Here is a 21,802-nt window from a genome sequence, read left to right on the forward strand (position 1 = left end):
GTTGTACTTTACAGGAAAAATGTTGTGTTCAAGGATTACACACAAAAAAAAAACTATTTGAACAGTCTCAATCTAAATATACTTTCTATTTGATGATTTAACATAAATTCTAAGATTTTACTCAAGTAAAATCTGTTACCAGCATTGTAGAATGTAGTAGTAGAAAAATGTGATTAATCACAATTAATTACGGTATAATGCACAATTAATTAGTTTTAAAAAATATAATCACTTGACAGCACTAAAAAAAACTGAGATGTCTGTCTGTCTGTCTGTCTGTCAGTCTGTCTGTCTGTCCCTCTCCCTCTCCCTCTCCCTCCCTCTCTAACACACACACACACACACACACACACGCACACACACACACACACACACACACACACACACACACACACACACACACACACACACACTTGAAAGCAGCGTGGATAATTATGCCTAATTGCAAATAAATGTCAAGCGGCACATTGTTTTGTCTTTCACAAATGTAGCATTTTCAGAAAAAAGGTCAACATAATGAAAAACAGAACTTGAATATCCCCTCGGGAGATAATACAAATCAATTTTTCATCCTTAAACATTAAAGTTGACACATTTGTTCTGTTTACAGTTTCATCAATGACCTGCATCAGGTTTGTCCAAATATAGGTTTATTTACAGAAACAAAAATGTCTCTTGACAGTAGCAGTATAAAAATAGGCTACTGAAATAAATGTATATTCTTTTAAATCAGACGATTTCAATATTTTACTGCCGTGGGCAATAAAGTGTCAGTTGATTAGCCCGTATTAAATTACTATTAGTACAGACCCATGAGTCCAACAAGGTGGAAATACACGCTACATCCATATTGTTACCAGTTTGTTTTATGTTTCTACCTTCATTTTCATTCTGTGTTCAGCAAAAGGGGGCAAAGTTGTCGTGTGCCTGAGGCAATTTATGTTCTCCAGCATTTTGAGCTGGTTGGCTCAGGTTGGACGCGAGAGATACGAGAGAGTCACACTGCTCCTCTGCACCTCTGCAAGGTTGCAGCCGTCGTAGCATTTGACCAGAGGTCCACAGATAATCTTTTTACCTCTGCTTGCCTGTGGGCAATGTACATCACTTCACAATCACGTTAAGCAGCCAAGTCTTCAGCCAAAAGCAATAGGCTACAAATCCATGTGATGCGCTTGTTGCTGAGGTAAGAGAGAGACAGACTTATACAGGGCAATGACAGTGTCCATTGTGTGTTTATTTGTGTGTTTTCCCCCCCTTCCACATTGAAATCTAATTTGGAGGTGATGCGCAGATTGGATTGACTTGATAAAGTGACTAAATCTTCCACGTTTTACTTCCGCCCCACACACCTCCCCTACCCCTTCTAACCAAACATTTAGGCCTGAAGTAAAGATGTTGATTATTGTGTCATTGCAGTGCAACAAGTCCTCCAACAAAAACGACCATATTGTTCGTTTTACCGTGCACCAAAATACGACCATATACATCATTATATACAGTATATATACTGTATATACTGTATATATATATATATATATGCTTTTAATAAAAAATAGTAATACACCTGAGTGTTAAATATATGGTCGTGTATATGTATTTAAGAAAGGTTAAAACTGTTAAATTGAATGAAGTAGGCCTATATTTGCAAACAGAACATGTTGATTAGAATACAGAACTGGCCTTAGTTTGACGTCAGAAACTGCAAACAAATGAGCGTATAAAAAGAAGGAGGCTCCGGTCTGGGGGGGAAAAAAAGACCCGCTGTGAAAGGCACTCTCAGACGCACATTCTCTTTTACCGCCCCACCTCAATCTTGACTTGGAAAAAGAACACCTGCCACAAGATGCCACTTTCAAGCAGCTCCACATCCTCGTCCAAGAGCATCCGCAGAGCAGCATCCGAGCTGGAAAGGTCGGACTCCGTCACGGTAGGAACAAGAGAAAGTTTTGAAACCTTTTCACACGTTTGCAACAGGGTGGCCAAAATTTGATTGAAGAGGAGCAGGAATTGCCCTTATTGTGTGCGCAGTTGCATGACGCACTATAATCTAGCGTCCGTAAGGTCGACAAACAACCAAATAAACAAATGTCAACTCTTGGTGTCTTTCTTCAAAACGCCGCCAATGTTTTAATTTTTTTTTCCGTTTCTTTGTTTCTTTCTTTCATTCCTTTGTTTCTTTCTGTAAAAATGTAAAAAAAAAAAAAAAAAAAAGGCATTAGACTGTATAGCCTCACTGTATGAGGTTAACTATAGCTGAATCTTCTTTAAGGCCATGCATGTGCAAGTTTTGCAGGCATTTGGAGAAGTTTGTAATTATTTATATTAAATATTGTGTATAGTAAGGCAACAATATGTTTTATCATGAAGACTATATATTTCAATACATTTCTTTTGAAACAGTCACAACGCTTCTTGGGACGACGGCAGAGCTTGATCGATGACGCACGGAAGGAGCGCGAGGCAGCCGCAGCCGCAGCAGGGGCTGCAGAGGCAAGCGAGCAGATAGTATTCGAAGAGGACGATGGAAGAGCCCTTGTCAACCTCTTCATCACTTTAGCCAGCAACAAAACGTCTATGCTTACCAGGACCCTCAAAGTGTTTGAGGTAGGTTCTGCGTCACGTCAACTATTGCTACCCCTTACTTAATGCGTTGTTATTAATTGGAAGGTCATTAATTGTGTTTCAGACATTTGAAGCAAAGATCCACCATCTGGAGACGCGGCCGTGCCGCAAGCCCAAGGACAACCTGCACAGCTTGGAGTACTATGTGCGCTGTGAGGTGCACCTGTCGGACGTTAGTACGCTCATCAGCTCTATCAAAAGAAATGCAGAAGACGTCAAGACCACCAAGGAAATCAAATGTAAGGCTTTTAACTGCTTGTATTCAACATTATATATATATCTGGGGAGAAAAAAATAAGAGAAGTCTTCTTATTTTTCTTTTATTTTTATCTTGCCGTGGTCTCTTGATGTTTTACAGTTAGAAATCGAGAAACAAGATTAGGATTGCAAGGCAATGCAAAGAAAGGTTTTACCAATTGTTTTGATGAAAACTACACACATTTACATTATTATTATGTTTATTATTATTATTATTATTATTTAAAACAATTCTGGTTGCATTCTCAAGGTTTAAGGTTCTCTAAAGCAGAATCATATTATAAATGTGACATTTTGTAATTAGTCAAACTACACAGTAGTGGTGCAAGATCATTAACGTTATCTTATTTCAAGTAGCCTATTTGATATTTTCCCAGAGTCACAAGTTGTCGTTTTTCAGTCTTTTTTGTTGTGGAACACACACTTGAACAGATGGATTACCTTTGTCCATAGAGGTTTTTGTATTTTTCAATATATATATACATTTTTTTACATTAATTGCATATATAGACTACTATAGCCCATAAAGGAAAAGGATCATTGTTTATTGTTCCCTATTGGAAATGCTTTTAAATTTTACAACAGTACAGGGTAAAACAGCACATAGTAGCCTGTTAAAAATAAAATAGAAATAACTGAATTGATTTAAAAAAAAAAACACACAACATAGTAGAAAGTTATATATAGGCTACAACACAAAAAAGTGCCATAATAAGATATTGCAGCAAATTTGAAAAAAAAATGCATTGAGTCTGTAGACATGCATTGTTTGATTGAGGATAATGGTGAAAGAGCAGTGCAGTGACAAATTAAAGCCCATGTTGCTGTTTTCTGATGGCGGTGGGCACATTGAAACGCCTATAGTGAAAATAGACTCTTGATGCAGGAGTGAAGCGTGACTGTATAGTGCTCTGCATATAGTGGATGTAAAAAGTCAACACGCCCTTATTCAAATCTCATGCACGTCTTAAGATTGCATTTACTGCATGTCATTTTTAAACAAGTGTTAAAACCATACAGTATTTGGTAGAAACATAATATTTTATCAATAAAAGTACAGTACTGTATCCCCCCACCCCACCCCTCACCTTGCCTCAGAAATGGTTTGATCCACCCAATTCAATCTCTCCCACTTCTACTCATTGTGAGGAGCTGACAATGCATGTGCACAGTTTTCTAGTCATATGAAGTAGCAGTGTAGACTGTACCGTTCTTTAGCAAGCATTTTTCATGCAATCGTAGCTCACTCTTTAAGTTGATAGGTAAGCTCAGAGTTAGCTGACATTTTTTCTAGCTAGGAAACGTTGCGGGTAGTTAGACATTACTAATGTTCTAAAACTAAAGCCAAGGTGCGACTGACTAGCCAACTGACTGGATGCCCATTATCAATAAAACTCTTCTTTTTCCAGACCAGTACGAGTACTCAACTCTTGAGTAGTCACCGATATCAAGTCAAAATACCACTAGTACTTTTGATACACAAAATTTTACAAAAAAACCCCAATGACAAACAATTTTAAAGAAAGATCTAAATAGCCCAATATAGTAATTTCTCTACAATTTCATGAAATTGAATTTTGTATTCTAATGTGTAATTACTTATTGTAAAACAGCCACAAAAGGGCGGACAATACTGGTATCTGGTACTAGCATTTTTGACTATAATACCAAAGGCTAAGGTTGCTGCACTCACAGCATTCCTTACGACAAAAAGAACACCATACATGGTGGAAATATGGCGGTGGCAGCATCAGTTTTGCACAAAGTGGAGGGCGTTATGACAGTTTGAAATACCAACAACAGCTGCAAAACCTTCTAACTTATGCTATGAAGAAAAGAAAAACTTGGGAAATTCCTACTAAAACATTTGAAATTCATTTTGTGTTAATCAAATTCTCTAAATGATGGCAGGTCAGTGTTGATTCTCAGTTACCCTGAGTTTGAATGTGATTGGTTAATTGTGAACACAGTCACGTCCCATTATTTGTATGTGCACACTTGTGCAACTACATTATTTCACTCATTTATTTTTACTCCCACTGTTGAATAGATGAACAAATCAAATTAATTTTACAAGTTGTAGTCACATCAAAGGTGAAGCAAGTTTTGAACTGATTTATCATGGTGTCACCCCCCTAAAAATATTAATAAATAAAAAATAAAATAAAATAACTAACTAAATAAATACATAATTAAATAAATAATAAATAATAGTCTCAAAATGAAACTTTGGTGTCACTCACTAATATTGGATGGTGTAACTGTATTTTTCTTAATCTTTGTATGTTTGTTTTTTTGGTTTTGTTTTGCTTGTTTTGTTTGTTTTTAAGAGTAGACCCTGAGTCTAGAATAACATTGAAATTGAATTGAAATGAATGGAATAATAATAATAATAATAATAATAATACATTTTAGAGATCCCGGATACAAGCGGCCAAAATGAATTTCCTCCGCAGGGTGTCTGGGCTCTCCCTTAGAAATAGGGTGAGAAGCTCGGTCATCCAGGAGGGACTCAGTGTCAAGCCGCTACTCCTCCACGTTGAGAGGAGCCAGTAGAGGTGGCTCGGGCATCTGGTTCGGATGCCTCCTGGACGCCTCCCTGGAGAGGTGTTCCGGACATGTCCCACCGGCGGTAGGCCCCGGGGACGACCCAGGACGCGCTGGCCAGGGAACACCTTGGGATTGCATCGGAGGAGCTGGTTGAAGTGGCTGGGAAGAGGGAAGTCTGGGCTTCCCTGCTAAAGCTGCTGCCCCCGCGACCCGACCCCGGATAAGTGCTATATTGAGGATGGATGGAATACATTTTATTTGTAAAGGACTTTACTTTGACATCAAACCTCAAAGTGCAAAAATCTGACATTCAAACAGGCGTGTATACATTTTTTTTTATATCCATGGCAGTGTTAATTTTGACAAGAATTTTTAATTTTAGTTTTCATGGTAGATAAAAGTCTCATGCATGGAGCAATGGTGACATCAAGGCTGTGGCGGCACTATGGAACTGCTCCCCATCACTTGAATACTGCAGATTTAAAACGCTATTTTCTTGGGCCACTGTCACTCTTGGGCCCTTGTCATCATTTTTTTCTCCCTAACAGCACCAATTCATTAAGGTTACCAGGATTAGCGCTGACGGTGCTTATTTTTAAGAGTTAGTCACTGGCTAGCAGCTGATTTCTCTTTCTGAGAGTCACAGTGGTTTTATAATGCACTGGCCCAAAAAATATTCCAATTTAAACTGTCATGTAGGGTATTCCCCCTGTTTGTTCTCCATTCACAAGGAATGCTTCATTGTCTATTATATAGCTGTTATTTTTACCGTGATCACATAATATCTGAATCTGACCTTTTCTTCCAGTTCACTGGTTTCCAAAGAAAATAGCAGACTTGGATAAATGTCACCATCTGATCACCAAATTTGATCCAGACTTGGATCATGACCATCCTGTAAGTCAAGACCTTGCATGACAAATCCAGGGAAAAAAAATGTTTTTAATGTCATTGGCCAAGAAAATGAGATCAGTGTTTGTGATGAATTTGATTTGAGTAGGGCTTCACAGACCCAGTCTACAGACAGAGGAGGAGAATGATTGGAGACATTGCCTTTGGATACAGACAGTAAGAGACGTCTACTTGACTGGCTACTGTACAAACAACCATAAAAGAACATTTACCAAAAATATGTTTGCACTGATGCAAATATACATTTGTCTGTCCGCAGTGGGCAGCCGATTACCAGGGTGGAGTATACAGATGAGGAAATTGACACTTGGTGAGGGTTGCTGTATATTCTCATTTTAATTACAATAAAAATGCATAAATGTCACAAGAGGGTCAGCCATAAAATTTCCTAAGACATTCCTGTTGTTTCCACTTGCTTCCCACTAAGAGTGCGATTCTGTGACTGTTGACTGTGATGTGTCTTTCATGGCTATTTTGCTACATTATTTACAGATGAGCGACACTATCAAAGCAGTCCATTACCATTAGAGTAGGCAGCCTGTAATTTGAGCAGATATGGAGTTCATTTTCTGTTCAGTTCATGCCAAGTTCATGCAATGTGTTCAGTGTTGAGTAATAATGTAACTATTATGTTTGAACTTGACGTGAGTTCCAAAACAATATTCGAAAAGAAGTCAAGTGGCAAGTGGTTTTGCTTTACTTTGGTTGAAGTGATCAGATCAAGGAGCAAATTGTATTTATGAAAACATAACTTACCCAAAATATGTTATGGCTTAATTAAGATGGATAATATTCATGCACAAATTTAGACTAAATATGAGAACAAGACTCTTTATGGCTACTTCTATTTTTTCTTTACTTTTGCCCTAATAGGTTTGACTTACCATTAGAAACAAATGGAATTTAACACATGTCCAAAGAATAAGACTATTGACTGAAAATAAATGGAAACAGCACCGAATTGGAATGTGTTTTTAAATGAAGAAATTACACAAATCTTCATATACTGCCAGGAGAGAAGTCTACTCGACACTGAGGGACCTGTACACCACACATGCCTGCAGTGAGTACCTTGAGTCTTTCCGTCTCCTGGAAAAGCATTGTGGCTACAGTCCAAACAACATTCCCCAGCTGGAAGATGTGTCCCGCTTCCTTAAAGGTAAAGCTGGAGAAGCAGATCATTTGAAGTCACATTGCAGTCGTGATGAGCACACTTCTCTCTGAAACACACAGAGCGCACTGGCTTTCTGCTGCGTCCAGTGGCAGGTCTCCTCTCAGCTAGAGATTTCCTCGCTAGTTTAGCGTTCCGGGTGTTTCAGTGCACACAGTACATCCGACATGGCTCCTCTCCTATGCATTCCCCAGAGCCGTGAGTATTGTCTTTGTAACTTTGTCGCAAATTCTTTAACCAGAATGATTTAGGGTGGAAAGTTGAGTAATTATTCCTCCCACATTACATTAGTATAGACGTGGACACAATTGTTGGCACCCCTCTGTTTATAATTAATCTGTTTTACAACAACAACAACAATAATAATAATAATAATAATAATAATAATACTCCAGTCTCTTCCCACATTCCAAAGACATGCATGGCAGGTTGATTGGGGGTTCTGAATTGTCCCTAGGTGTGATTGTGAGTGCGGATGGTTGTTTGTCTCTGATTGGCTGGTAACCAGTTCAGGGTGTACCCCGCCTACTGCGCGACGCCAGCTGGGATAGGCTACAGCATCCCTGCGATCCTTGTGAGGAATAAGTGGTTAAAAAAATGGATGGATGGATAAATAATAATAGTAATAATAATAATAATGTATCTTCAAGCAGGATAATAACCCAAAACACAGCTTAAAGCACCACGAATGGCTTAGAGCAAAAAACTGGACTATTCTGATATGACCTTCTAATAGCCCTGAACTAAACCCTATTAAACATCTGTGGAAGGAGCTGAAACATGCCATCTGAAGAAAGCACCCTTCAAACCTGGGACAAACCTGGGCCAAAACACCTGCTAAACGGTGCGGGACCCGTTAAAATGTACAAAAATCATTTGATTGCAGTGATCGCCTCAAAAGGTTGTGCAGCAAAATATTAAGTATACATCATGTGTTTCCAGGCCTGTTTCATTATTATTATTACTATTTTTAACCATTCTGTTGAACTGCAATTAAAAAAAATATATGTTTGTGATCTAAAACAAGAGCTGTTTTCAGATACCATGACACTTGAGAAAGTGTACATCAAGCATTAACTATGTCCACAGAAGCAAATTTTTGTTGTCATTTCTATTTTTTTCACATGAAAAATTACATGATTAATGATCAAAGCGTGTTTCTCTTTCCGTCCAGCGACTGTGTCCATGAACTTCTAGGCCATGTCCCGATGCTGGCGGACCGCACATTTGCACAGTTTTCCCAGGTAAGGTAGTGCTAGGTCCAAATCAAGTTTATTCATGACTACTGACAATGATATCAATTTGCACACAAATCCTAACAATACTGGCACTGTATATTATAATGTGCCAAAGATAATTTTCAGGTAGAGTTTTACAATCTTCCTGTTGTACTTTGTAGTCATAAGAATAAAATTGTGTCAGTCAGCTGTGAGCAATGTAAAGTCAGATGTAAAGTCAGTTTTTTTAAAAATAATTAAGTTCTGGTAAGCCGGTTTATGCCTCCGTATCAAATTATCATTGAATTGTTTTCGACAGAATCTTGGCCTGGCATCATTGGGTGCTTCGGATGAAGATATTGAGAAACTATCCACAGTAAGAGCAACAGTGCACATGTAAAATCAAACGTTATGTGTGTGATTCAGCTCTGTTACACTTTATTTGTATGTTTCTTCTTCCAGCTGTATTGGTTCACTGTGGAGTACGGCTTGTGCAAACAAAATGGTGAAGTGAGGGCTTATGGCGCAGGACTACTTTCTTCTTACGGAGAACTTGTGGTAGGTTCCACCCTCGTCTGCGTTTTGATCATCACTTGATTAAAGATGATGCATCAATCAAATCCTTGTATTCATTTCCTCTCCGTGCAGCACTGTCTATCCGATGAACCGGAGACGAGGCAGTTTGATCCAGAGGCTGCGGCAGTGCAGCCCTACCAGGACCAGACCTACCAGCCTGTCTACTTCATTTCCGAGAGCTTTTCGGATGCAAAGGAGAAATTCAGGTACTGAATGCAAACCATTTGTAAATGTACATTCAAAGAAACGAAGACGAACAGAAGAAAACACACAGACTGGGGGGAGGGGTTATGCAAGGACAAGGTCAGAAAACAGCCATCCAACCCCGGAGGCCACAAACTTTTGTAGGTCAGCCAGAAGACAGCTGTTACTAATGTAGGCCCTCTTACCATAGCAAAATACCGCCGTTTGATTTGGCAAACACATCAAATGCTGCCCTGCAAAACAAGTAGCTTTGGTGAGTGTTTTGACAGTATTTAGTCACACTCCACATGAAAATAGCAGCAAGGGAATGTTTATCAAAATAGAATCGATATGAACAAAAGTACGATGAATATCATTACATAGGAGAATATTTCTTATGTGCGCTTTTCATTTTCTGTACACATAGCGTGTTGTTAGGCCAAGTGAAACATTTGTGCTGCACATTTATCCACCAATCCATTTTTTCCCCACTTATCCTGTCACGGGTGAGCTGGAGCCTCTACTAGCTGACTTAACGAAAACCTTAGTGCACATTCAGAACTGTAGACAATTTAGATTCATCAATTAACATAACATAGGGGTTTTGAGGATGTGGGTCCACGGTGAAAGTGAAACCGCACGCAAGCATGTAAAATTAGCAAATTTCACACGGAAAACTCCTAGCCAAGATTCAAACCTAGAACCCTTGAGTGTAAGCCACCGTGCCATTCAGAGCTCAAATGCGACTAAACTTTTACTGTCATGGTTGTTTTTACGTTAAATTCAAACCAGGGCATTTGTTGCTGGTATCCACCGCCCCTTCTCAGTGAAGTTCGATCCATACACCAGCAGCATAGAAGTCCTGGACAACCCCCTGAAGATCCAAGGAAGCTTGGAAGTGGTGAAGGATGAACTGAAGATGCTAACGGATGCCCTCGGTGTTTTGTCCTGAAATGTCACCATTTTACTTGCTGTCCTCCCATCCCACCTTGCTGTTGTTTGCTTGCTCTCTGCTGTGCTCTGCAACACCGGAAGTGTGACAAGACTTGTTTGTTTGGTGCCTCCACTTTGATGCAGTTTAGAATGAAATTGTCATTTCCTTGTAACTGGCACAAAAACAAAAAACTGCAACCATTTAGGGAGATCGGGGCTAGTTGTATCACGGTTAAGTTGTCACATTGCGATTTTCTTCTCCACCAGAGGGCACAACAAAAAAGTGGAATACTAGTTTTCTTCATATTAATGGTCAGGGGTTGTGTCCTGTCTGAAAAGAGACAAACACATTGTGAGCTGAGATGAGTGCCAGTTATCTGTTTTGCACAACCTAAAGTAAAAATGTTCAACTTCATATATTTTAAAACAGGCGTCGTACACAGACACATTCTAGCAACAAACCATGTGGACTCGTTAGTGGAGAGATTCAGGCATCTTGTCATTCCTCAGTCACTGCTCTGTTTTAAGCTAACTTTAAACTAGAGCAAGAATTAGCCAACATGGTAGTTTGGGGCAACTTGTCTCAGTCATTTTGGGGTTGAATGAAAATGAATGAAAAATGCACCTCTGGCAACTCAGTTTACGTATGCCAGAATTGTTCTTCAGATGATAAAGTCTGAAGCGTGAGGAAATTAATTTGCTATGTTCTGTTTCATTGTTTAAAAATAGAGTATCCAGTTGTTGGAATTACAGCATGCTCACATGTCAGGACTGGTTTAAGTTTCATGATGAACCATCCATCTATCCATTATTAAGGGAAGCAAAACTGTGACCTATTTGCCAGCAGTTCCTAAAGACTTTAATCTATTTCATAATATGTTCAAGTTTGCTCAGTGACTATGGTAAATTTTCAAGATCAATAATAAACAATTTCTCTGGCTGTAAAAACAAACAAAAACAGGAGAACAAGGATAATGTTGTCCTTGTTTTATTAGTTGCAAAATCCAATGTGACATCTTATCCGTTGGCAACATATCACATGTTCACTCCCTCTATTTTATGGCTTATAACTCTGCACTGACACAAAGTATGAAAATGACGTGAATACAAAAATATTACTAAGACTTTGGTCTTTCATCTGGTATACATTTTGCTTATATGTGATTTATTGATTCCAAGAAATATATAAAGGTATAAAAAGTGATACAACTCTCCTAAATCTCAATGTCAAGATGATGTTTCCAAAGAAGTTCAACAGTAACACTGCAAGAAAGAAAAGCGTCATGTTAAAAATTAAATGAAATGTAAACCAAAATCAAAGATACGTATACAAGAAAAGAGTATGGTTTGATTACTTTATAATCAACAATATAAACACATGAAATACGGGAATTTGAGACCGTATAAAAAATCTAATTGTATCATCTGTTTCTGCTATATGACAAATGCTGTAAGTGAAATAAGTATTTTGGCTATTATTATGTAAAACTGTCAATGTGTTTTTTCCATATAGCCTATATATGTTGCAATGTCAATGGATGATTAAGAAAATAAAGCCACAACACGATGTGATAAGTTGTTGCTTTACTAAAAATCTAAACTACTAGATACAATAAATTCACATTTTGTGTGCGTGTTTTTTCTCCAACAATTCATTTTCTACACCACTTGCCCTCATTTGGGTCACAGGTACGCTGTTATCTCAACTGATTTCGGGTGCGAGGCGATATCTACACTGGACTCATCACCATTCAATGGCATGGTCCATATAAAAAAATATTCAATCCATCTAGCATGACTGAAGAAAACGCACAAGAGCACGGGGCAAACTCCAATTAAAGTGTCGTGAACCAAGATTTGAACCTGGAACCTCTTGATTGTAAGGCACACCAGCTAACAACTACTCTGCCTTCTGCTTCACTATTCACAGGTTTCTATATATCATTATATTACTTATTTGTAACTTCAGGTAATGAGTAGCTATATCAGCGATGTGTTTAAGTTTCAGTCCCGGATTTCAAACTGACTAAATCAATTTGTACGTAAATTGAGACAAGATCGTCATGTTCTCGGTATTCATTCTTTTTGTGACATTTTTATTTTGGTGTTGCGTGAGTGTCATGACTCAATAAAAGTTAGGCAACACTGCCTTAGACTGGCAGCCAGCCAATCACAAAGTCAATACAGACAAACAACCATTCACACACAGTTTCACCGGTGGACAAATTAATAGCTTCAATTAACGTAACTTGCATGCAGCTTTACAAGCTGAAATACCCTTTCACAATCTATACAAACACGAAAAACATGTCCTCAGGTCTGAGCCAAGTTTTGAACCTGAAACCACAGGTGGGCAGATGTGCTAACAACTAAACACCGTGCCGCACAAATACATACATGGTAAATTATGTCTTAAACCTAAAAAAATCTACGCCTTGAAGTCTAGGTGTTGATGTATAAAGGCCACCATATACTGTATATTAAATCCTTCGCCACTTGCAATATATTATTATGCCACAGGAGGGTGCTGTCATCCAGTATTTGAATTGCAGGGTCCTTCGGGAGTATAACGGCATGTTGTTGAACCATCCTAATGCCATTCAAGAGTTCTCAATAGAAAAAAAATGCATAGGCAATGAAAGTGGCATTTATTAGCATCACTAAATAGCCATAAAAGTATGTGTTTGTACATAGTATTATAAAAGGAGCTCCTGTTGGACCAATGATCCCAAATCATGATGTCAGAATGGGATACGCAGCATAAATCCATTGGGAACTGATGACAAAACAAGGGGGCGGTATTTGGAAGGGGTGGGGGGTGACAATATAAGGATGACATCATCCCTGCATCCTCACCTGCTTTGCTATACACGCTTATATAAGTCTTTTTTTGTGCAGTTGATCTAATGACTTTGAGCAAACACAATTCAATGGTCATATTGAGTGTTTTCCTCGATGCTTTGTTTTTCTTACCTCTCCCGTCCTTCCTCACAGGAGGGCTGTGTGGTGGTTGTTTAGTGGAGGGACTGCACCTTCCAGTGATCCCCTCCCGGGCTCGCTCACTTCTGGGTGCATCAATCGGTCAATGAGAGGCACTGCTGCATCATCCTCCCCCTGTCAGCGTATCACCGCTCATTGACATTTTACCCCTTGGTCAGTCAACAAAAGTTGACCTCATCAAACTGACGCACTGTTTAACTCGATCGTGGGATGTGGAGAAATGTACTTCACCGACTGGGAGATGCGAGGAATCCCGCGAAGGTTATTCAGCTCGGTGCGTAAACGCTGTTGAACATTATCACAAGTTGTGATTCTCCTTCAAGGTCTTTCTTTTTCCACGTTTCTTTTGTAAAGCACTTTTGTGGAAGACATCTACATGTTTTTTTTTTTAACCGTACCGTGAGGAGGAGGGGAGGAGCGAGGGGTGGAGTGTGGGGGTAAAGTGGGCGTGTTTTGGTATATATTACTTCTCCCTCAGAAGTTTGGTCTGTCGCCTCGGTCTCTGGGACAGCCTCTCACACATCATCTAACTAACCAACTGAGGAAACTAACTCACCTGGCAAGCACACGACCATCAAATCAGACCAACTTTGTTATTATCATTATTCTTTTTTTTTGTGTGTGTGATTATACCGACTGTCATGGAGACCCTGCGATCGAGACCCGGACACAACTCATTTTGCCACACCTGCAGGACAACGGAAGAGAGCAGGAGGAAGGTTAGCACTAATTAACAGTAACTATTACATATGCATTTTCTGATGGACCGTTTGCATGTGAGTCATTTAAAAAATAAATGTATAACTTGAATGGATAATTGAAATCTAAATGCACGACTTGTTTAGAAATTACATGCACAAGTTGATGGTGCCTGTATGGCATGGGGAGTAAATCAGCATTAGAGGCATGAATGCAAATGAAAAACAGAAAGGATTAAAAATTGGGGTAATTCGGTTCAACACCGGCTGGTGCACGACTTGGAGCTAACAGCTGGTCTTGCCGGCAGATAGGGGGCGGTATGCGAGGGTCACTTTGCTCAATAAAGGGTGAGCAAAGGGGAAAACAAATGCTGAGTCTAGCTTTTCGGATAGTTAACTATCGAACAGTCGCTCTTGCAAAGTCTGGCATGTTGTGCAAGAGGTAAAATGGCACTTGTCTAGTAGTTTTCCTCCACAATAAGCTCTTCTCTCTCTCTCCCCGGTGCTGAGTTGGGACCGTGGGATTTAAAAGCGCGCAGAAAGTAGATTGCTTTAGATTTGCAACTAAGGAATTAAGAAATAACGGCAACAGTCGTATAATCAATGAACTGCTTCGCCTATTGGGCTCACCTTTTCCGTGTGTGCATGCGTGTGTTTGCAGGTCAAGAAGATGTCTTCATCCAGCCGTTCGTTGCTCTTTGCACTGGCGCTCACTCTCTATGCGGTGGAGATGACCTCCGCGGAGACTCTGTGTGGGGGAGAGCTGGTGGACGCGTTGCAGTTCGTCTGCGAAGACAGAGGCTTCTATTTCAGTACGTTGTGCACTTGTGTGGCCTTTCTTCGTTTGCGTGCCTGTGCTCCAAAAAAACTAACCAAAGAAAAAGAAGCAGATTTGTTTGCATAGCTGAGGCTATTTACTCCGACTCTGGGTGTCGTACATACACACAGACAAGAGAAAGGGAAGGGGACGACAGCTGTGTCTCAAGTGTTGTACCGATGCGCACCACAGGCCTGCGCAGCGCACTGTAGCCTACCTCTCATTGCATATGAAAGGCAGGCGAGCCGTGAAGCCGCATACAACACAATGGGCTGCTTGTTTACCAGTAAAGTAATAGCACCCCAAGAGGCATACCAGTCACCGCCACCCTAGTGTTCAGAGACCACCGTGGTCCAAGGAGGTGTTGTTTTTAAACGCCACTTATGCAGCATAATGATGACAAACTATGTAAACTAAAGCATTATGTGATTGCATTGTTGTAAATCCCCAAGTGGATACGCTGCTGCCACACACATCCTAGATATTGGTATACTCATTATAAAAAAAAAATAAATAAAAAAAAAATCACCTTTGACAGGCAAGCCATTTTTCATAGATCATTATCCAATTTGGATGCTTTCTCCTCCCTCGTTTCATTCTCTCTTTTCCCTTCCTGCAATCAAATTTGATTTCGTGTCTCATGAGATTTATCCAACATTGTGGGCCACAGGACTTCAAACGAGCCCTTTATTGATTGTGGACGGCGTCCCCCGTGGACCATTCAAACACTCACCCCCTTTCACCTTCTTCTGCTCTCGTGCTTTTCTTTGCCGTCATTACTCTGTTCCTCTTTTGATTTGCATTCGCCTCCTGTGTTTCAAGGCTCACACAGTCTTGCGCAGATCCCCGGGGCTGTTTTCTCTACCTCTCTGCCCCTCCTCATAGTCGTTATCTCTGCTGACTTGACAAAGGACAAGGTCACAGAGGAGTTTCCATTTTATGTATTTGCTCACCTAAGGGATGACGGGGTCCTCTGGCCCACTACATGGTGTTTACATGCGCACACGCTCATTAAGGGACTTCCAGATAGCCTTCATCAGATTATCTTCTACAAACAAAAAGATTTGTTGCAGTTGGTCATAGATTTCCTGTTATCCTCTTTGCTCCGCTATGATTGTAATCCTGCAAAAACAACCTAGATTCATTTCTGATGGGAATGTGTGTTCCCTGCATTAGACCTTCTTTGCCTTATGTTACACTGTGCCTCTCCCCAGGTAGGCCCACCAGCAGGGGGAACACCAGGCGCCCCCAGAACCGTGGGATAGTGGAGGAGTGTTGTTTCCGTAGCTGTGACCTCAACCTTCTGGAGCAGTACTGTGCCAAACCCGCCAAGTCAGAAAGAGACGTGTCGGCTACCTCTCTACAGGTCGTACCGGTGATGCCTCCATTAAAGCAGGTATGCATCGCAGCAACAACAACACAGCGGTCTGGGAACCAGTGAAATCCTACTCCTCCCATCTTGTTGTCTTATGCTCACCTCTACCTCACCCCTATATCCCTGACACGTAGAGAGCGAAATGTACGCACAAACTGCTGTATCTTGTTAGATGGTCTTACGATAAGCAGTTCCATGCAAAGTGCTGACCATTGTGGAAATGGTCCAGATAGTCGCAGCACATTGTGCTCAAGAAAGGACATGCTCACACACGGGCTGCTGGTCCGTGATAGAAACAATGTGTTCTGAATGTACGATGATTCGATTTTGTGCACTTCCTGAATTGGGTACACCTTAACTTGGCCCATTTAGCTATTTTCATCAGTAAGAAGTAAATATTTTGTCTAAACAATTTAATAACTTCATCATTTTTCATGTACAATTAATACCTTTAAAAACTCATTTTGCCACTTGCTGTCGACTGAAAATGTCATCACCTGTGCTTAGGGGTCAGGTAACGACCAATCATGGCTCGGCTTGCGAATGTTACATGACCCAGAAAACAGGTGAGCTGTGATTGGTTGTTACGTAAGCTCTGAGCACAGGTGATGACATTTTCAGTCGACAGCAAGTGGCAAAATGTGTTTTTAAAGGTATTAATTGTACATGATAAATAACAAAGTTATCAAAATTAATTATGGACAAAATATTAACTTTTTATTGTTGAAAATTGCTAAATAAGTCAAGTCAGGGCTGTGCAATTAATCAAAATTCAATTTCAATTATTACACTCCAAAATTAAAAAATCAGCATAATCATCCCCCAAAAATTCTTAATACTAATTTTGAGTTGTTTAAACGTATACATTTGCACCTTTTTAAAATTTTAAAATAACTAATTTCATACATTTTGTTCCATCCAAAATAAACTTGCACAATTGTAGTGTTTTAAATAATTTTATTTGTCTTAATAATTTTTACTTTTAAACATGTTCTTGTTTTGTACCCAAAAATTAAATGATCGTCCTAATTCAATTATTACCAAAAATAATCGTGATTAATATTTCCTTCATAATCGAGCATCCCTCAGTCAAGTTTCCATTTAAGAGTCTGTGTTTCACTGAGGACACAATAAGACATAGTAATGGCCTTTTACAATGCATTTATGCTTGGTCATGTTCACGTGTTAGCAACAAGCAGTTGAGTGAGCAGTGCAATCGTAAATCCATAGGAAAAAAGTAACAGGACCTCCTCTCTGGAGGGGAGGGGGTGTTATGCCGATAGGGAATTAGTTTGGACATGTCCCCGGTTTGTCCGGGCAGGGAGTTGATGGGTACAGCCTGCTCTGAAGGCCAGCTGTTCTTAAGCTATTGAGTGAGCCTGAAGTGAATGAAGGGGGATAAATACTCTTCAAGTGGCAGGACCAAAACAAGCCATTCACATGGATCACTAGCTACTGGCGCATAAATTCCAGGTCCCCTGCTACCGTTCCTACTTGTTTCTCATTCAGTGGTACCCAGCAAAACACCTAGCATTGTTCAATTTGCAATGTTTGTATTGTTATTCGGCATGCGGCAGTTTAGTCATTCAGCAGGTTGTTTGGTGAGCGTCTGCGTGCCCCTCGTATGCATATGAGACAAGCACAGTTTCTTAAAGAGGCCCAACTTAAGCACTTGTTGACAGCTTTTCTCAGTCGAGGAAACCAAAACAAGTACCTTTTGGAAGCCAGCCAAGGTTGTTATGACTTGCTGCCACAAAATAAGCATATCACCCGTAATGAACTGATTCCATCTTCTCCTCTTCTGTTTTCTTTGCCGGTACGCCACAAAAGGAAGCCCCGAGGAAGCAACATGTGCCTGTGAAATACACGAGCAAATACGAGCAGTGGCAGCGGAACGCGGCCGAGCGACTCCGGAGGGGCGTCCCCGCCATCCTGAGACCCAAAAAGTTCCGAAGGCAGGCGGAGAAGATGAAAGCCCAGGAGCAAGCAAGCTTCCACCGGCCCCTGATCAGCCTGCCCAGCAAACTACCGCCCGTCTTGCTCACCACAAACAACTATGTCAACCACAAATGAGCCCGTTGCCAGCCCTTTGCACAGACGCGAGTTTGGAAGGACAAAAAAAGCCTAGGGGATTATAGCTTTGTCTCTGACGTCATTTCTGTGGCAGTCCTCTTTGACCTCCCCTGCCCTATCCGAGCCCATCGATCCCCCCCGGCCCATTCTCATCCACTACTTCTTGACCCCCTGCTCCCTTTCTAATACCCCTCCAAGCCCAACGACATCCTCCGGAACGCAAACATGCCTTCACATTCTTCCAGTCTGAACTTTTTTCGCTAGCTCTTTCAGTCACTGACACAAAAGGCACAAACACAAATGATGAACAAAAAGTTAACAATTCCACTGAATGCCATTCAGGTGGACCCGTAAGCTAAAGAGTAAATGGAAGAGAGCAAGAAGATGAAAGAGATCTGGTTTGCAAGTGTCAAGAGGACACCCAACGGAATGTTTTTTGTCCTTGTGGAAAACAACTTAAAGTGAGGAGAAGCTTGCATGACAGAATCCATTCCACATTTTTTTTCCTGAAGTAAAAAAGAAGATGAAAATCTCTTAGTTCTTTTTTTTTTCTCCATTTTTTTAAAATTTTATTTTATTTTTTATTTTTTATTTTTTTTGCACCTCTACCTATAAAGGGACTTCCACAATGTAAGGAATTATTTTATAAAATTAGATTCCTGTTCCAGCACCTTTTGATCACAAACAAAAAGCAGAAAAGAGTCTGCAAAATTGCACATTGCCACGGATTACGTCAAAGTAAAGAAAAATATATGGCACTATTTTTTTATGAACAATGAACGTGTAGCTTAAAAAATGCCATGGTGCTAGCTTTGGGAAAGGACTCAACGAAGAGATTGAAAAGCACATTTGTTTTTTCTTTGAATATATTATAACTTTCCGTTTTAAGGAAAGAGTGACTTAAAAAAAAAAATATATATATATATATAGGGATTAAGGATATGGGGGAGCTCCTGGCAGTGGCAAAGTCAAGGAGGAAGTGTCACTGAGAAACTATGGGGGCGATGAGGGCATCAAGGCTCACAGGAAGTGCTAGTGGCTGCTCATCACAAGTTTGCTGGCATATGCGGCAAGGGGGACAAGAGACCCTGTCCCTCCTGTCTCCCAACCTTGGAGGCAGATGGACACCAGGAACATAATATGGGACACTGTGGACTACCTGGATTGGGACAGTACAACAGTTCGGGGACAGTACTTCCTGTTTACCGCGGCTTTGCGGACTGCTCCGACAGGAAGTATCATGGCATGGACAAGTGGGATAATTGATGATTTATTTTAGTTTGATCTTATTGTTTCTTGTTTTCTTTTCATATCAATATTTCAATGAAAAAAAAGAGGAAACCACTGTCTGTTTCTGGTACCATGACATTCCTGTTTTTCCAAGTTTGGCATTTTCATGGTTATGTTTTGATGTTACTTTACCATTCTTAAAAAAAAAAAGGCACAGACATTTTAATTCAAAGGGAAAAAACAGCAATAATGTCAACTAACATTTTTTTTTATTGTGTATCAGTAGTATTCACATTCGTTTGCCTGAAAACAAATACTTGAATATATCTATCTATACATATATAAATATAATACGTATATATATATATATATATATATATATATATATATATATATGTGTGTATATATATATATATATATATATATATATATATATATATATATATATATATATATATATATATATATATATATATATATATATATATATATATATATATATATATATATATATATATACCGTAATTAGTTTCCAGGGACGTTGTGTTATTTCCTATAGTCTGAGCTGTATCTTGCGTAATGAGCCGTCAAGCTTTTTTGTTTGTTGAAATACAAATAAGGGCACTGTATAAAGGCATTATTTATTTTGTTATAAAATATATTTGAAAATTGGCCCAAATAATATGCGCAGCACTGATGCTCAACTGACGGATTTATTTTGTATGATCTCTGTTTTCCAATTGGAGCTGTAAGGCTTTTTTTTTCTAGATGCTTTGTACCAAAAATAATGTCTTTTATCCCTCTCTTCATTTGCCATACTTACTTTAAATTAATATTTTAATTGCGTCATGTAGTCTGAATTTTGTAGGCATGTAATGTCACAGAAATAGTCACATACTCTTAATAATAATGATCTGCATGGGTCTCCAGAAGCCTGTCAAGGTTACGGGAGAAACGGAAAGTATCAGTGAGTAACTTTACTAATCGAAACTGTTCAACTTCAGTTGTATTCAACCCACTATGTTTTCAAGCCACTTTAGTAATGATGGCGGGGGGGTATGTTGAGTCCTTAATTAAATAATGTCTTCATAATTGTGCACGGTGTTCTGCGATCTTCTAAAGAGCATCTTGTCTATGTGCCAGTGCTGCAGACGTCATCAGAAATAGTGTGTTGATTGGATCAAATGTCACTACAGGGTCTTAACTCGCACAGTGCGCCTTTACCCTCGACAGAGGTTACATCGATGGTCATTGAATCTATCTATCTATCTATCTATCTATCTATCTATCTATCTTGGCTCCTCCTCTACATCATCTGACAATGGCCTTGATCTCATGAAGCATCACCTTACACTCGTCCAAGGATTTTGTGTTTTAATGAAGGGCTAATGCCGTCATAAGATTCGGGTAAGGTAATAAGCGCTCTGCAGGGAAGAGTGTAATAGTTCCTGAGTTTAAGAGATAATTGTGTAGCGGGGAATAAGGAGTTATTTAGAGCCTTCCATAATCAATTATGACAGACACCTTACCACTTCCTGCTAAAATGGGTTAGGCATCATCCAAATGATGACCTCATCAATACTCGCCATATTGAGGTGAAGACTCAAGTCAATACATATACATTTGTTTCTGTCAGATATCTTCCATATCCTTCTCTGATTATGTTCTACTTCTATTGTGCAAAGAGACAGACAGTGCAATTGTTATTATTATTATTATTATTATTATTATTATCATTATGCTGGGACTGCATTCATTCACTATTGTAATGTTCAAAAAGGCTACTCTAGTGTTGTTATAATGAAAGACAACCACTTCTTTTGGGAACTATGAAGAGATATCATGCCGAGCAACGGCAACTTCTTCTTTGTCACTGGCTCACTCAGCCTGTGTGTATTTTATTGATTTAACCTCCGCACGCTAGAACGTCCGAAATGCACAATTTATGTATTTTGATTTTTATTATCAATAAAGAAAAACATTTTATCAAACATACAATATGTAGAATAGTTACTGTTGTATCCTGTGCACTGTCCAACCTTGTGTAAGGGATTGCTGCTTGTGCAATATCGGCTTTTGTGTGTTCAGCTTGGCCTTCCTTTTTGGACCTCTGTCAGAAGCAGCCAAAAGTTCTGTGCCATGTAAATGATTTATTGTGTCTTGAGGCTTTATAAAGAATTTTCTGCG

General features: G+C 39.6%; 2 protein-coding genes and 1 long non-coding RNA gene across 3 annotated transcripts; 2 read left to right on the forward strand and 1 right to left on the reverse strand.

Moving 5' to 3' along the window:
- The first annotated feature begins 1,766 nt into the window (after positions 1 to 1,766).
- Positions 1,767 to 12,013, forward strand: th (tyrosine hydroxylase). The gene is made up of 13 exons (XM_077567929.1): positions 1,767 to 1,927; positions 2,401 to 2,604; positions 2,687 to 2,861; positions 6,239 to 6,327; positions 6,431 to 6,498; positions 6,602 to 6,652; positions 7,356 to 7,501; positions 7,576 to 7,711; positions 8,688 to 8,757; positions 9,050 to 9,106; positions 9,193 to 9,288; positions 9,379 to 9,512; positions 10,282 to 12,013. The coding sequence occupies exons 1-13, from the start codon at positions 1,844 to 1,846 to the stop codon at positions 10,439 to 10,441; spliced, it is 1,470 nt and encodes a 489-aa protein (XP_077424055.1). The 5' UTR covers positions 1,767 to 1,843; the 3' UTR covers positions 10,442 to 12,013.
- LOC144053461 (uncharacterized) lies at positions 10,639 to 15,143 on the reverse strand. The gene is made up of 3 exons (XR_013294421.1): positions 14,751 to 15,143; positions 13,396 to 14,110; positions 10,639 to 10,753 (listed from the first exon to the last, which is right to left on the reverse strand). It is a non-coding gene; the product is annotated as an uncharacterized LOC144053461 (long non-coding RNA).
- On the forward strand, positions 14,000 to 19,999 carry igf2b (insulin-like growth factor 2b). The gene is made up of 4 exons (XM_077567930.1): positions 14,000 to 14,141; positions 14,782 to 14,932; positions 16,152 to 16,333; positions 18,143 to 19,999. Exons 1-4 carry the CDS (start codon positions 14,064 to 14,066, stop codon positions 18,383 to 18,385), a joined length of 654 nt encoding a protein of 217 aa, XP_077424056.1. The 5' UTR covers positions 14,000 to 14,063; the 3' UTR covers positions 18,386 to 19,999.
- Positions 20,000 to 21,802: the final 1,803 nt, after the last annotated feature.

Source organism: Vanacampus margaritifer, chromosome 6 (assembly GCF_051991255.1).
Source record: "Vanacampus margaritifer isolate UIUO_Vmar chromosome 6, RoL_Vmar_1.0, whole genome shotgun sequence".
Lineage (NCBI taxonomy): Eukaryota > Metazoa > Chordata > Actinopteri > Syngnathiformes > Syngnathidae > Vanacampus > Vanacampus margaritifer.